The sequence below is a fragment of the Pygocentrus nattereri genome, chromosome 5 (genome assembly GCF_015220715.1).
Source record: "Pygocentrus nattereri isolate fPygNat1 chromosome 5, fPygNat1.pri, whole genome shotgun sequence".
NCBI lineage: Eukaryota > Metazoa > Chordata > Actinopteri > Characiformes > Serrasalmidae > Pygocentrus > Pygocentrus nattereri.
This window is the reverse complement of record NC_051215.1, coordinates 21,214,164-21,229,602: the sequence shown is the minus strand read 5'-3', so window position 1 is coordinate 21,229,602 and position 15,439 is coordinate 21,214,164. Positions and strand designations below refer to the sequence as shown.

Below are 15,439 nucleotides of genomic sequence, written 5' to 3'. Positions count from 1 at the left end.
AAACAAAACAATGACGTATGTCTGCCTGTTCAGCCCACAGAAGTCAAGCCCTGCCCACTCACTCTGAAGTTATGAGTGTTTTGGCATGGATTGCTTTTTGAATTTTCCCCAATATATTAAATTCAGCAAATACAGTGCTGTGAAAATGTACTTGCACCTGCTGATTCTTTCGTTACACTAAATGGTTCCAGACATTCTTACAAAATATAAGATATAAGAACAGGAAGAAAATCAGGGATGCCATAGCAACCACTTATCAACACCCTAGCAACCGCTTGGCATTACATATTAACCAGCTAGCAACCCCCTAGCAACCACCTGATAACACACTGCAACTATATAAACTGCTTAGCAACACCATAGCAACTATATAAACCGCTTAATAATAGCCTAGCAACCACAGAAACCACTTGTGTCATGCACCCACCCCATGGCCCCAACAATGATGGCCGTGAGAGCCGGCAGGAAGGTGGGGCCCGAACACCCACAGGCAATGAACCTTGTCAAGAATGGCAGGGAGAGAGCCACAAGGGCGGAGCGCAACGCCACCCGGGTAGAACGAGGCCGCTTCACTACATCTCACGTTCGACCACTTTGCTGTTGCCAAAGCTGCATGTTACTGGGTGGGCTATGGTTGTAGACACATAGCAACATGAGCAGCTGAAGTTCATGGTGGAACTACAGATGGTTTGAAGGGTCACAGTAGGAAAATGCATTATTGGCATTAAAAAAATGGTAGGATTAAGCATTTATTGCAGAATTGCATGTTTAATGCATTGCTTTAGCAGGTCTAACTTTGATACCACTAAGTAGAATAAATACAAAGAAATAGAATGAATCTTGAAAATTAATATGTTGGTTAGAAGAAAACAGTCAGAAGAACAAGTTTGGTTCCTGACTTCTCACTGCACTTGAGCCATTGCATGGATCAGTTAATCTCTAGGATCCCCGAAATGTCTCAAAATCAAAATTCTGGGGGTCCCTGAATATAATGTTAGTATGATGTTATTCTGTCATTGTTTTTCTGCTTCACTCACAATCAGCTTCTGTCTTTGGTGTTCTGCTCTGCCTCAGGGTAGCGTAGAAGACTGGTTCACCCAGTTGGTCCTTCATAGTCTAGAAACTGTAACTCAGATTCCTCTGAAAAACTTTGCAATTAGCTGCAGCCGATCTGAAAACTCGTCCAGTTTCCCAAGAGTTTGGGGTGAAGAGTGACTGTTCCTCGTTTCTCACATTGAAGACAGAAGAGTAAACGAGGAAGATCTCAGTTAATGTGAGGACGAGCTCAGAACCACACTAGAACAGACACTACAGAAGAGGAATTGATAAAAAAAATCAACATGGGACCCCCAGCCCACCAAATAACGGGGTATTTCGCACACTGAGTGGGATTATGTGATTAGCAGCAGTGGATTTAAGAAGACGATGAGAGCCAAAATAATATTGAGAATTTGTGTATTCATTTTAGTATTAATCTGAATTATTGAAATTTTCATGAAACATCAGATGAATTACATGAACGGAACTGCCAACCAGAAACAGCATTGTGATTGAATACGCTACTGAATTTTGTCCAGCCTGTCTGTTGTTCAAAGGCTGCTTATTGGAAAAATAACTGCCGTGTGCAAACGGCCACTAAAACAAACTGTTTCAACAACAGCAAATGTTTTTTCCGAAGGCTGGCTGACAAAAACCTTCACCTGAGAAAGACGGAATCTGCACATGAGCATCTTCCTGTCGAGAAAGTGTGCACTACAGCCTTTCCATCACACGACTCGCACTAGAGCTCCCCTCACGACCCCGCGGAGATCACATGACCTTTAGACTGCTCTCCAGAGGGCCTCCCTCAGCCCTGAACGCAGCGGGGTTCCGCACCGCTGCTGCTCGCTCATATGACAGGTCAGCACATCCTGCCAAGACACACAGACAGAAACTGACTACTTGCCTTGTCACTGAGCTGTTCAAGTGATTTGCATGGGGTAGATCGACCCGGCATTGCCTGCCTCTGTCTCAGTTTCCAGCAATGTGCTTCACATGAAACCACTCAGGGAAAACACTAGGAGATCCCTGTGTCTTATGATATACTTCTTCAGCTAATGTTTGGAAACATTTTAGTGATTTTATTGCAATGCAATTATTATTAGGCCTGTCACGATCATGAAATTTTAGCCGACTGTAGCACGGCATGTGCTACCTCAGGCTCAAGGAGGATGCTGGAGGCAGGGTTCAAAATTGCAGTAGCCATTACTTTTAATTCTCAGAACACAAAAACAAACAACAAACAAAACCAACACTGCGCTAAGCTAGCCACTTTTCAGTCTCTGTTTCCAGCTTTTCAGCTCTTCAGTCTCTTGTTGCTGCTGCTTGTCCCTCTCTCACCCTGTTCCCTCTCACTCTTTTTAAAGGCGCTCACACTGCCGGCCAGATGAGAATCAGCTGAGCACCAGAGACGAGAGGGAACAAGGGTTTGCTGCTCTACCCCCCGTTACTGCACCCAGCTGGCAACTCGGCCGCCTGGGTCAACCGTAGTGGCCTCGCTGCGTAACAGAGGGCAGAGCCCAGGCGGTGGAGCTCAGGACTCGCTCCTTCTTCTGGTGCCTTCTTTGTCCTCCTCCTCCCACCGTCACTCCCATGACTCGCGTCTGTTGGGGGAGCTCAGGCTTTGCGCTCCGCCCCCTCCACACTCATGGCTCTCTCCCCGGCATCCCCGACGTGCGTCAACACTGAGTTGCCTTTCTGCCGGCTCTCTTGGTCATCATTGTCGGGCCCGGGGGCGGAACATGCCACAACGACAATAAGTTACCATATAATATGCTTTTTACAGCACTTACGTGAGCACAGAGTTTAGTATTCATTGTAATGTATTGCATTGCACTGTGTTTCTTTTCTCTGTATCAACATAGGCTTTTGTTTTTAGCAGTATCTGAGCTCAGGACCGGCTTTCTCTCCAACCTATTGGTAACTAGCAAAGATACTTTCTCTAGATAGACACGGCACTTTTTGGAAGTCACTCTGGACAAGAGCGTCTGCTAAATGCTGTAAATGCAACATATAAACAATTGTGATTTATCCGCATCAATAGCTTCCAATCACTTGCATTTATCAAAGTTTTAGCTCACCAAAATCTTGTGTGACACACTCATCTTGTATCAACAGCAAACCCTTTTTGTGCGCATATTTAAGAAATTCAGCAAACACACAGAAATCCTGCATTCAAAAGTGCAAAAGTTTGTTCTCTGTGGAGGATTTTGCAAATTATGTTCACTCAGAAAATCAACAAAACATGGGCTTTCCCACTTTTGCATCTGACAGCATGTGGTTGAAAGTTTGTATGGTACTTTTATGTCACTGGTAGTGATACACTGATATGAAAATTCCTGGCCGAAACTAAAAACAAAATTCAAGACACACCTGGCTGAAGACTGAAACCAAACACCTGATTGTTCTTTTTTGTTTGCTTTTTTTTAATTGGCCATTTTTGTTTATGCTTTTGAATATTCATACTAAAACACATTAAAAAAACACACAAGGTAAATAAGAAAAAAACATTATTATCTCTTTCAACAGGACAAAACTAAGCTGACCATAAATATAAATGGTTTACATGAAACAAATGCACTAAAATGACTGCATGACTGTGTTTATCTAGAGAATGTGTCACTAAATCCAGCGTCCTCGACAGAAGAGAGCGGATGATGACCCAACACACTGACCTCTATTATGCTGGGTCTCCTATCCATCAGTTTTTTGGCAAATTTTAATAATGAAAAAAAAGACTAAATAGAAAAGGGCCAAAATGAGAAAACAAAAAAAATCACGAAAATAGTTTTGAGCAAGGATGAAGTGGAAAAGTCAGAATATCGCTAAAGCTGAAATGTGAAAACGAGAGATGGAAAAGTGTTTCTCAAATAAAAAATGATATTTCAAGCTGTAAGTCACATGATTCCATGATACCTACAGACTGTCCGATCATGACGCAGTGCTTTTCAAAGATTGTTTGCGACATTCTGAAATTGCCTGATCCAAAGCTGGTTTGAAAAACGGCTCTGCACAATGAGCTCCAGAGCTGTCTAGCGCATTTGCACATTAGGATTTCAGCCCTCTTTAGATGGCTCAGCTACTCTCAGCTGCAAAACAAGCATGGAATGCAGTGGTGTAAAGCGCCGCCACTGGACTCTAGAGCAGTGGAGACGTGTTCTCTGGAGTGACCAATCACACTTCTCCGTCTGGCAATCCAATGGACAAGTCTAGATTTGTCAGTTGCCAGAAGAACGGTACTTGTCTGACTGCATTGTGCCAAGTGTAAAGTTTGGTGGAGGGGGGATTATGGTGTGGGGTGGTTTATTAGGAGTTGGGCTCGGCCCCTTAGTTGCAGTGAAAGGAACTCTTAATGCTTCAGCACCAAGAGATTTTGGACAATTTAATGCTCCCAAATTTGTAGGAACAGTTTGGGGACGACCCCTTCCTGTTCCAACATGACTGTGCACCATTGCATAAAGCAATGTCCATAAAGACATGGATGAGTGAGTTTGGTGTGGAAGAACTTGACTGACCTGCACAGAGTCCTGACCTCAACGCAACAGAACACTTTTGGGATGAATTAGAGCGGAGACTGCGAGCCAGGCCTTCTCGTCCAACATCAGCATCTGATTTCACAAATGTGCTTCTGGAAGAATGGTCAAAAATTCCCATAAACACACTCCTAACCCTTATGGAAAGCTTTCCCAAAGAGTTGAAGCTGTTATAGCTGCAAAGGGTGGGCTGATTTCATATTAAACTATATGGATCAAGAATGGGATCTCACTCAGTGTTGGCACTGCAGGACTTTCTTTCTGGCTTCTGCTTCTGTTGTTTCACTTTGTTCTGCATATAGTGTTGTGTTTCAGGAGTGATTAGACGTGCAGTGGAGAAGATCTTTAGTGTCTTTTTTTGTTTTTGACTGAAAATCAAGAGTGCCACTTTTGGCCAAAAAATGGTCATCCACAATAGCAAATACACTAGCAACCACCTCAATTACCATAGTAACTACCAATCAAAATCCTAGCAACCAACTGGAACACCACAACAACTGCCTAGAAACCACCAGGGATGCCATAGCAACCACTTAGCAAAACCCTAGCAAACACCTGAAACACTAAAGCAAGCAATCACCTTGGACACCATAGATACTGCTAAGCAATACACTAGAAACCACCTAAAATAACATAACAACTGCTTAGCCACACCCTAGTTACAACCTGGGATACCATGTCAAATCAAGATAAGTCAAATTCTAAGACATCGCTGCTTAAAAACGGAACTCAATGTTTTCACTGCTCTGTTTGGCATAACTCCTTATTCCCCTCTCTGACTAAAATAGATCTCATAGCTTTTCTTACACTAAAAGCTCAACGTTTAATCCCAATAAACTGAAAAAACCTGAAAGATTAATTTACCACACACACCAACCTGAGTTTTCTGGGGAATTGCTGTTGTGATGCATATATTTTCCAATTTCCATATATACAGTCCAGAAGTCTTACATCTTACATTTTTAAGGTAAAATAGTAAATAAACAATAGAACATTTTAAAAACAATTAAATGCAGAAGAAATAGTTGAAGTTCAGCAATATTGCAAGGTTAATTGAAGCAAATTTGTGAAACTGACCATGTTGAGGTCTTTGTATGAAAAAGGTCAGATTGTTTTTAGTCTTATCTCTTGGTCTGTTCTTGATGGGTTCATCAGAGGCTTTTACCCAAACCTGTGGAGTTCATGCAGCTGTGGCAGGAGAAGCTGTGGCAGGAGAAGTCTCTCAGAATTTTGGCCTTTGGATTGTTTGTTTGTTTACTTTCATATATATATATATATCAGTTTCATCCAAAGCCAATGTCAGATTTCTGGTTATCAGTGCACCAGCGAGGAATGAGTAGGATATTTCTGACATCATAACATATATATTTACTGTTATTCATGTAAAAGGCTGTTGGTGTAAAAGGTGTTTCACTCTGGTTCCGTCTGCGTGTTCTGGAAAAACAAACTAACAGTATATTTGTTAGTTTCATCTGCTCTGTTGTTGGCGTGAATAGTGGTAAGTTAGATGTAGTTAAGACCTGTTTGATCCTGAGATGTGGTACAGTCTGTGGTTGCAGAAAGATTTTAGTTTGCAGTTGCTATGATTAACATTAAGCCATTAATATTTTGGTTGTGTGTTAGGTGGTTCGAGCTGCAGAGCTGTCAAAACAAATCAATCTTATATTGATAGCACTCTGTTGTTGTCACAATCGTGCTGTTGCTATTTTTGGTAGCAAAATCAAGTTCATTCAGGAGTTCTGTGGTGGTTTGTAATGAGACAAAGCTAAGACAGGTGGACTGATGAGGTAGGAGTGTCTAATAGTGTGAACAGTGAGTGGACACAGTGTTTAAAAATTCCAGCAGCACTGCTGTGTCTGATTCACTCATACCAGCGCACTAACACACCACCACCACGTCAGTGTTACTGCAGTGCTGAGAATGACCCACCACCAAATAGTCCCTGCTCTGTGAGGGCCCATGGGGGTCCTGACCACTGAAGAACAAAGTAAAAGGGGAAGTATCAGGGAAACAGATGGACTACAGTCTGTAACTGTAGAACTACAAAGTGCAAGGAGGTGGTCAGAATGTTATGGCTAGTGTGTAATAAATAATGTGTAAAAAATAATGCATATCCCATTAGAAGTGCACTCATTAGTGCAGTAAGTGAAGTACAGAAGTGAGACGCGTTCAACCGCTGCTCTGCCTAGCTGCTCGTAAGCTGCTCATTAAACACCTCCAGAGAAAGTTTGAGGCGTTTGATGATTAAGGAGCTTTAATGTACTTATTGAAGTAAACTGATGTATTTATTTAGTCACTTTTGTAGCCAGTTTTTATAAAATCTCACACACTTGAATGTTCTGAACTCAGGAGATGTGCAGGTTATACGGATCCACCAAATAGCTGATCTTCTTGTAGTGTCTTCTGGAGACGAATTTAAAGTGTCCACATATCTTTTCATCTTTTTTGTGGTCATTCTGCTCTATTTTGCTTGGTGTTTATCTGCCTGCAGGGCTGTATGAGACCATACTTTTGCTTTTCTCTACTTCTATTTTGTATTATTTGTCCTGTAACAGTTTCTAGCTGTATGTTATGCCATTGTATTCCTTTAATCTCCTATTTCCTATGTCCAGGGGCCAAGGGCTGGCGATTTACCCAAGATCTGAGACGAATCAATGACCTCATCAATACCTCAACGTAGCCTTAACTATTCCTTTGCTGTCATAGCTGATCCCATTATGTACACTGATGTTGCTTGATCTATACATTGTCGTATGCACTGACTCAATGATTCCTTTGGAATCAAAGGGGGGACTGTTAGATCCTAATGTCAGCGCATACAGATCAATGCACAATCCTGGGTCCATGAATATATCATGACCTATGGGGTTCAGGCCTATGGTACGCATAAGGCCTTAGGGCTTGCGTCATACAGAGGCCTCAGCTTATGCTCATGCGTTCATATGATTAGTTGTAAGCCATAGTGACAATGATATCTGATTAGCAATGTTCAATGTTCTCCTATTTACATGGTTTAATCTCTTTTTTTTACTTGTATTTTTGGACTAACTTGTATTATTTTTAATTGTTAATCTTTTCCAATCCAAGGCTTTTATTTCCTCACCTTTCTGTTTCCTCCTTAGTTTTCGTGTAAAGCACTTTGAGCTACATTTTCAGTGTTTTTATTCAGTTTATTATTATTATTATTTATTATCATTTAATTTAACATAAAATACAAATTAGATAACGCAGGTATTGAATGACAGCTACAAATACTACTGTACTTCTTCGAGGAGAGGGCAGGAAATGGTTAAATGAAAACAAAATCACTATTTATTGTATTAATGTTATTTGTATGCATTCTAATGTTAGTGTTTTCCCAAGTCAATACACACTTACTGCCCAATTAAAGAGGTTTTTCATTTCTCAGCTGCCTAAAACTTTTGCACAGTTCTGCGTAACAGTCTTAAAGGCATAGTGACAGAAGTAGCCGGTTTAACTCTAAGGGATATAGAAATGGTGGAAAAAGGAGGTGGAGAAACGAAATTTTCAGCATATAAAGCCACATAAATGTAAGTGCACCTCAGGAGGAACCGATGCAACACATGACAAATGTAGGATACAGGCACTTTGGTAGCTACTGTTGTTAGCTTTGTTACATATCTGATATTTTTCATCTTTTTCATGGTCATTCTGGTCTTTTTTGTTTGGTTTTCATCCTCTTGCAGGGCAGTATCTGCAGTAACAGTGATGAGACAAGCTCTATCAGAGTACAGTCAGAGTTACAGCTCGCCTACCAACATGGTGTTAAATGCACAGTAACAGAAGCAGCGTGTCTAATAAGAGATAAAGAGAGGGTGGAAATTGGGAAATGATTTCGATGGTATATATAGTCACATAAATGTAGTGGTGGACAGTAACTTAGTAAACGTAATTAGCTTCTGTACTTAAGTAGTTTTTTCGTGTATCATTACTGAAGTTTTTCCATTTTGTGAGACTTTTTACTTTCACTCCACTACATTTCAAAGTCAAATATCTGACTTTTTCAAAATGTCATGTCAAACATGTCAAAATGAAAGAAGTGCAAAGCAAGAAAACCAATCAGGGCCCAGCGGTCACTTTGTTTTGAGCTTGTTTTGACCTGTTGGTCATACCGACCCAGTGCAGCACACGGTTCAACGTCAGCACAGCAGCATAAAATTTTGGGGGAGTCTGTTCAACATAAATGATGAACTAACCTAACTTTGTGTAAATAGAGCACAATATAGAAATATGTCCAAATATGCAGTCGTGACTGACGCGGCTTTTTTCTGAATTTCTACAAACACCATTTCATTTTATAGTAAATTAGTTTGGGCTGGTTTATGTTTATGAACAGAGACCTACAGATCAATATAGTAAAGGGGTTCATTTGTGATCCTGAGTTTAAAGCCAGTTTTTATTCAACTTAAACTTGGAACTAAGTTGTAAATAAATCTTAAACTGAAACTTTGCTTGTGTGTAAAAAGTGATTTCAGAGCCACTCGGTTCTCCCTGATGGAAACTGTTCACCTTCAGTGTTTTGTGCTTATGATCATTTTAATAGAACGTCAGCGTCACTAATTAATGACCTTCTATTAAAAAACTGGTTTACCAAGAGAGACACTGGAGGATTTTCACCTAAAACGAGTTCACAAAGCGAGTCTTGTTATAAAAATGATAACAGGACATCAGAGCCATGATTAACCTTTTAGTACTTTTTGTGAACTTTTTGATACTTAAGTACATTTGAAGGCAAATACTTCTTTACTTTTACTCAAGTACTTTTACTTCGAGGAAATTCTACTTTTACTGGAGTGATATTTTACCTTGGGTGTCTCTACTTTAACTCAAGCACATGGTTTGTGTACTTCGTCCACAAGTGCACAAATGTAATACGTGTACCAATGGAGGAAAAGATGAAACTGGCCTCCAGCTTCTCCAGCTGGATGATCATCTGCCAGGTGGAGCTCCACGTTGGGAGCACAGAGGAGCACAGACTGAGCTCAGTCTGCCCCTCATCTGCACACAAACACACTTATGTCCAGAGCTGGCAGTGAACAGCAACAACTGCTGTTTTGTTTTGTTTCCACTGCTCAAAGACTCGATTGCAAACCTCGACCGTCTTCACTGTGGGCAAACAAAAGCAGTGTTCGCACAACTTCTGAGAACTTTCCACAGGCCGTGTCTGATGAGTCAAAAAAGGAAGAGAGTGGCTTGCAGCGCAGCACACAGAGGAGTGGAAACCAGCTTTCACACATACCTTGGTTAACAAGTCGCGGTCGTCATTCACCTGGCATTCTTGGACGGCCAGCGCAAACAGCTTCAAGGTCACTGATGGGGATTAAACAAAGAGAACACAAGACAGAAAGTCAAACAAAGAGGAAAAGCACACTGTATTAAAGGGCTACATGATGACTGATCATTTCTATTAAATGTGCAAAAGACAATAGTAATGGCATTTGTTATAACTGGCCATAATGACAATGGGAATTTCTTCACAGTGGTGGTGATAGGAACTAGATGTCCACCTCTAAAAGCTCCCTCACAGAAAGTTCCTACATGAAATGGTTATGAATTCACTGCCTGAGGACTGAGACACTGTTTTAGGACAGTTTTGGGAAGATTTTGACCTTTTTTTAAAATCCATTTATAGTGAATGGGTACATTCCGGGTGCTGTAAGGCAAATTACTACAAACAACTACAAAGAAAAGCATTTTGTTAAAGAGCCCATAACACAGAAAACTAAATTCCCCTCTGTGGTTTTTTTAAATAAAGGAGTCTGAAGTAATTTGCACACATTTTTTAAAGTTTCAAAACGTGCCATACAGTCAAAACATGGAAACTATCCTGTAAAATCACTGTTTTTGTGATGCCTCAAGAACCAATACATTTATATTCAAACCTATTCAGTCTACAGCAGTTTAGCCACACCCACTCACACTGAAGTTATAAGCAGTGTTTCAGCTCTGAGCGCTTTCTGAAGGAGGTGCAATACAGGCCAGCCAATCAGAATAGAAGTCACTTATATCTCTCAGTCTTAAAGGCACTGTAACAAACACAGCCTGTTTTTGGTACTTGACAATGTTATAAGTGGACCTTTCGGTGAAAAAATGCAGGATTTATCTTAGGATTTCCCACTATTTTCCTATCGTCAACATTCCATATAAACTCAGAAGACTTGTGTAGGTTCACTGGTGGTTCTGGATGGTAAATAAAATGTCTACATCTGCGTTGTAGTCATGGCGACCCCTGGTTCTTACCACCACAACTGTGAAGAATTCTCTACAATGAACAACTTTATACTTTGTTCATCTTGATGATTTAATTATGCAGAAACTTTGTAAAACTGGTATAATTCCCCTTTAAGTAAATGACAAGGGATGAATTCCATAAGAAGTTTAATTATATTAATTGTTTATCGCTGCTGTTGGAACAAAACCTTGTATCTCCAAAAGGGTCACTTTACAGGAGAAGGAAAAAACCCACTCTACTTTTAATGTAAGTCAATAGAACCAGATTTTTTTCAAGTAGTTTTGGGCTGTTTCTTTTAGTCCATTTATCATTAAATTTACACACAGTGTAAAGAGCAACAGGTATTTTCAATTTATGTTAAAAACTGAAAAATGACAAATATGGAGACTCAAGGTTTTGTCCCAACAGCAGCAATATGTATATAAATCAGAAGGCAGCGTCACCGCACGCGATGTGCAGCTATTCAACAACTGCAGTATAATGATATTTTTGCTTTTCTTTAATGTTGGTCAGCATTTAAAGCTCGTTTTGTTTGATTTGCATAACAAACAGCGCAGACTGAAGCTGTGGTGTGGCATAAGAATAAATGCCCCTCTGTTATCAGTCACATCTGTAAGAAGCGCATGTTGTTGTGTGTGCATTTCTGTCTGTGTGTGGGAGGAGGATGAGAGAATGGAAATTTACTATCGGTGGTGGTGTGTGTGGACGGGGGGGATGGGGGGGTAATCAGCCTTGTATAGCTGTTTGGTTTAAAACACACTGCAATGCACATATACAGACATACAGGCTGCAAACTGCTGCTGTGAACTTTCTCATTGCATATCTGTCACAGTGAACGCTATTAGATCTAAACTAAATGTACACTCTTAAAGATGGTTCTTCATGGGTTCTTTCGTAAAGAAAATGCTTCTATATAGAACCATAAACACTCTATGAACCCTTTGCATGGTTTAAGGGTTCTTTGCATCATCAAAGATCGATGGAAAATGTGTTGTGGATGTTTCCATATGCAACCTTCTTAAAAAGGGTATTGCACAGCACCAAAAGGGTTCCTCTATTTGGTACTACATAGAACCCTTTTCAAAAAGGTTCTACGTAGAACCTTCTAGAGCACATTCTCCATCAATCCAAAGGAAGATTTCAGCATGCATAGAACCATTAAATCACGCAAAAGTTCTTCGAATGTTCATGGTTCTATATAGCACCATGTATCCTTGAAGAACTGTTTTTTAAGCGTGTAGTGTTAGACAAAGAGAAGGCTTTCAAACAAAAATCAATCATTTTTTAAATGATTATGCCATTTAAGCAGCAAAGTTATCGTGTGTGAAAAAGTAACTGCCCCCTAAATATGGAGAAATGCTCAAGTAACTAATCAACTAAATATAACTGATAATGATTGAACACAGCCAGGCTCGAATGCAGCCAGTCCTGTGGAATGCAAACATCGCTCAAATACAAGTTTACCTTCAACTGGTGACAGGTTTAAAAATGTAATCTGTTGCCTAAGCAGAAGGATTACTGTAATAAAGTAATGTAGTCTGATTAATTGTCATTTTTGGATATCATGTCTTTTAATAAAGCCATAAAATAAAAAAACAGCGAGATGACTTCAACTTATCATAAAGGAACCCTGCACTGTTTTATTAGGCTAAATGATACATTATAGGTGACTTAATTGTCTGTGCATTATAGGTCTAAAGGTCAGTCTGGTATAAATCTTCATTTGAGACCCCTCAAAGCATAATTACAATAGAGGTTGCTCTAAAAAACTCTATCTTCACAATGTTCTACCCTTTAAAAGGTCTATACTGTCTCATCAGGTTTTATACTGGTGCATTTGTGCTTAGACTTCAGCAAGTGCCATTTGTGATTGGCGGACACTTGCTCAGCTTTCAGCCACAGAAATCGGCGTGTCCTCAGTTTTAAAAGGCATTCATTTCAAGTAAAAGCGAAGTGGAAGCTGAATGTTTTAGTTACAAATGATCACCCATTTTAACATATTTGAGCCCATCAGAAACTACTAAACAACGAAAAATGACACATTTTAATGCTCACAAGACATTTATATCTCTGTTCAACATTACTCTTCTTAGTTAATGTTCGCTTACTTCAGCACGTTAGCAAAATTTGGATTCACACACAGTCAAACTGTACAATAAGAGGCAAAAAGTGAAAATAAAAACTTACTTCTAGTTTCTAAACTCAGTTCTGGGAAAAAAAAAAACTCTATGGATTGGCCAAATGACAGGACGTGAACTGCTTTGTGGAATAGGTTTCTCTGCTGCAGTGGTCCCACTACTCAACAACAACAGCTACTCAACCTTGTAAGCACACCAGGCCATGATTAAAAGAAAACTTCATTGAAAAAATGTGAGAGCCACTATCTACAAACTAAGAACCCTAAGAAAACGGGTGAATCTTTTCAGAAATGCAGGAGTGCCCAGCCTGCCAAATGTCCATTATTTCTCAGCAGCACGTCACCTAGGGTTCCAGGAGAAGATCCAAAGAACTGTAGGCCTTTCTAGCCTCAGCTATGGTCAGTGTTAAGGCCTCCACAGTAAGACACTATAATAATCTATGGGCTGAGCAGTCAGAAGAACAACAGGCTCCTTAATATCTGCCATGAACCAAGTGCCGCATTTCACAACAGGAACATCATACCAACATTGAAACGTGGTGGTGGTAGTATGAATTGCTGCCTCAGAACTTTTGAAGGAACCATGAATTCACGAGCTAAAGCTGAAACGTTATCGGGTGTGCAGCAAGACAATGATTTGAAAAATAAGAGGAAATCCACATCTCAAATAGGCTGAAATGAAACAAAAGTAATGTTTTGGAGTGGCCTTGTCCAAGTCCTGACTTGAACCCAACAGAGATGCTGTGTTAGGGTTTATCTGGATGAGAGCGGCTCGGCAAAGAAGAGTGAGGCATAAATTCCTCTGCAACATTGTGAAAGGCAGATGTCAAATTATAGGAGATGTCAGCTGCTAAAACTCACAGAACAAGTTCTTAATTTTAATAGGGTGATTACTTTTTCACATACGTGATTCACACACTAGAAAACTTTTGCGATAACACAGAAAATCAGGAGGGGGAAAGTAGTGATCACAGCTCCGTACGGTACACACATGCGCCTCTAAGCTGCTGATATATACAGAATACCCAATTTGATATTTTTGATATTTTCCTCTACTTTTCTGTTTGCATTGGGGAATATGTGCATTAATTAAACATGAAATCATCAGTAAATTTTCTTTAAAAAAAAGAAAAGAAAAGAAATAGGAAATGCAGGCTGTGATGGAACCCTCACCTTTGTGGATGTGTGCGAGGGCGAGGCTGGTCACATGATGCAGGCAAGAATTCCAGGCACTGAAGAACTCTTCTTTGCTCTTGTTTATCTGCTCAGAGTGACATAATTAGAGTTATACAACCCAGTTCCAAAGACGTTGGGACAGTAAAGTCATCATCAGTAGAGACATCAAATTAGAAGAGATATCGGCTGCTAAACGTCACAAAACAAGTTCTTAATTTTAAGGGCGGTGATTACTTTTTCACACCGGCGCATCACATGTTGGAAAACTTTTGGGGTAACAGAAGTAAAGGGATAATGCAAAAAAATAATAATTACTAATAATAATTCAAAATGCAAACTAAAACAGAAAGCAGTAATTTGTAAATCTGATTGTATTTAAACAAAAAAACAATATGATATTTAATGTTTTATCTCATCAACTTCATTGTTTTTTAAACCATAAATGTAAGTATTTGCTCTTTATACAATTGATACCTGAAAAACCTTCCAAAAAAGTTGGGACAGGGACAATTTAAGACTATTTTAAGACAATTTAGAACTAGGAAAAATGTTACATTTTCAAAAACATCAAAAATACAGATGCAACCATGCTTAGGTATAAAACAAAATAACCAGGAAAGACTAAGCCCTTTTGATTGCAAGGATTTTATGTATTTTCCTCAGTGCATGATAACCATTAAAAGATTCAGGAAATCTTGAGAATTGTATGTGTAAAGGGCAAAACTGAACACCACAACTGACCTATGACCACTCAGGCAGCACTGCATTAAAAATTCTCATGTTTCTGTAAGAAAGATCACCTCATGGGTTCGGGAATATTTTGACAACCAATTGTAAATGAACACCGTCTATCATAGCTTCCAAAAGCACATGTTAAGACTGTGGAATACACAATTGACATCTCTGGGCTCAAGCTCATCTGAAATGAACTGATGCTCAGTGGAAATGCATATCCTGGTCTGACAAATCTGTCTTTCAGATTGTTCATGGTAATTATGTACATTGTGTGTTCTGGGCCAAAGAAGAAGAAGACCATCCAGATTGTTACCAGTGTAAAGTTCAAAATCCAGCATCTGTCATGATATTTGGGGAAGCATTCTGCATGCGTAATAAGATGGCTGTGTAGTCAGAGAGTGCAGGTGCTAGACCGACCTGTCTGTCTTCCTCTGAAAACATGCGGTACATTTGGTGCAAAACACAACAACCAAAGCCACATACAGTTGCACATCTGAAGATTTGTATAAAGGACAAAAGGCAAAAAAGGCTACTATCAAAATTAGATTATTTAGTGTCTTCAGTCCC

The 15,439-nt window shown here is 39.8% G+C and overlaps 1 protein-coding gene across 1 annotated transcript in view; it reads right to left on the bottom strand.

Annotated features, from left to right (window-relative positions):
- acoxl (acyl-CoA oxidase-like) overlaps positions 1 to 15,439 on the bottom strand; it is a 138,021-nt gene that overhangs the window by 30,577 nt on the left and 92,005 nt on the right. Inside the window, exons 16-17 of the mRNA XM_017702657.2 lie at positions 14,135 to 14,222; positions 9,832 to 9,902 (exon numbers count right to left, since the gene is read on the bottom strand). Of these exons, the coding sequence (XP_017558146.1) occupies positions 9,832 to 9,902; positions 14,135 to 14,222 (159 nt within the window). The remainder of the gene's footprint in view (positions 1 to 9,831; positions 9,903 to 14,134; positions 14,223 to 15,439) is intronic.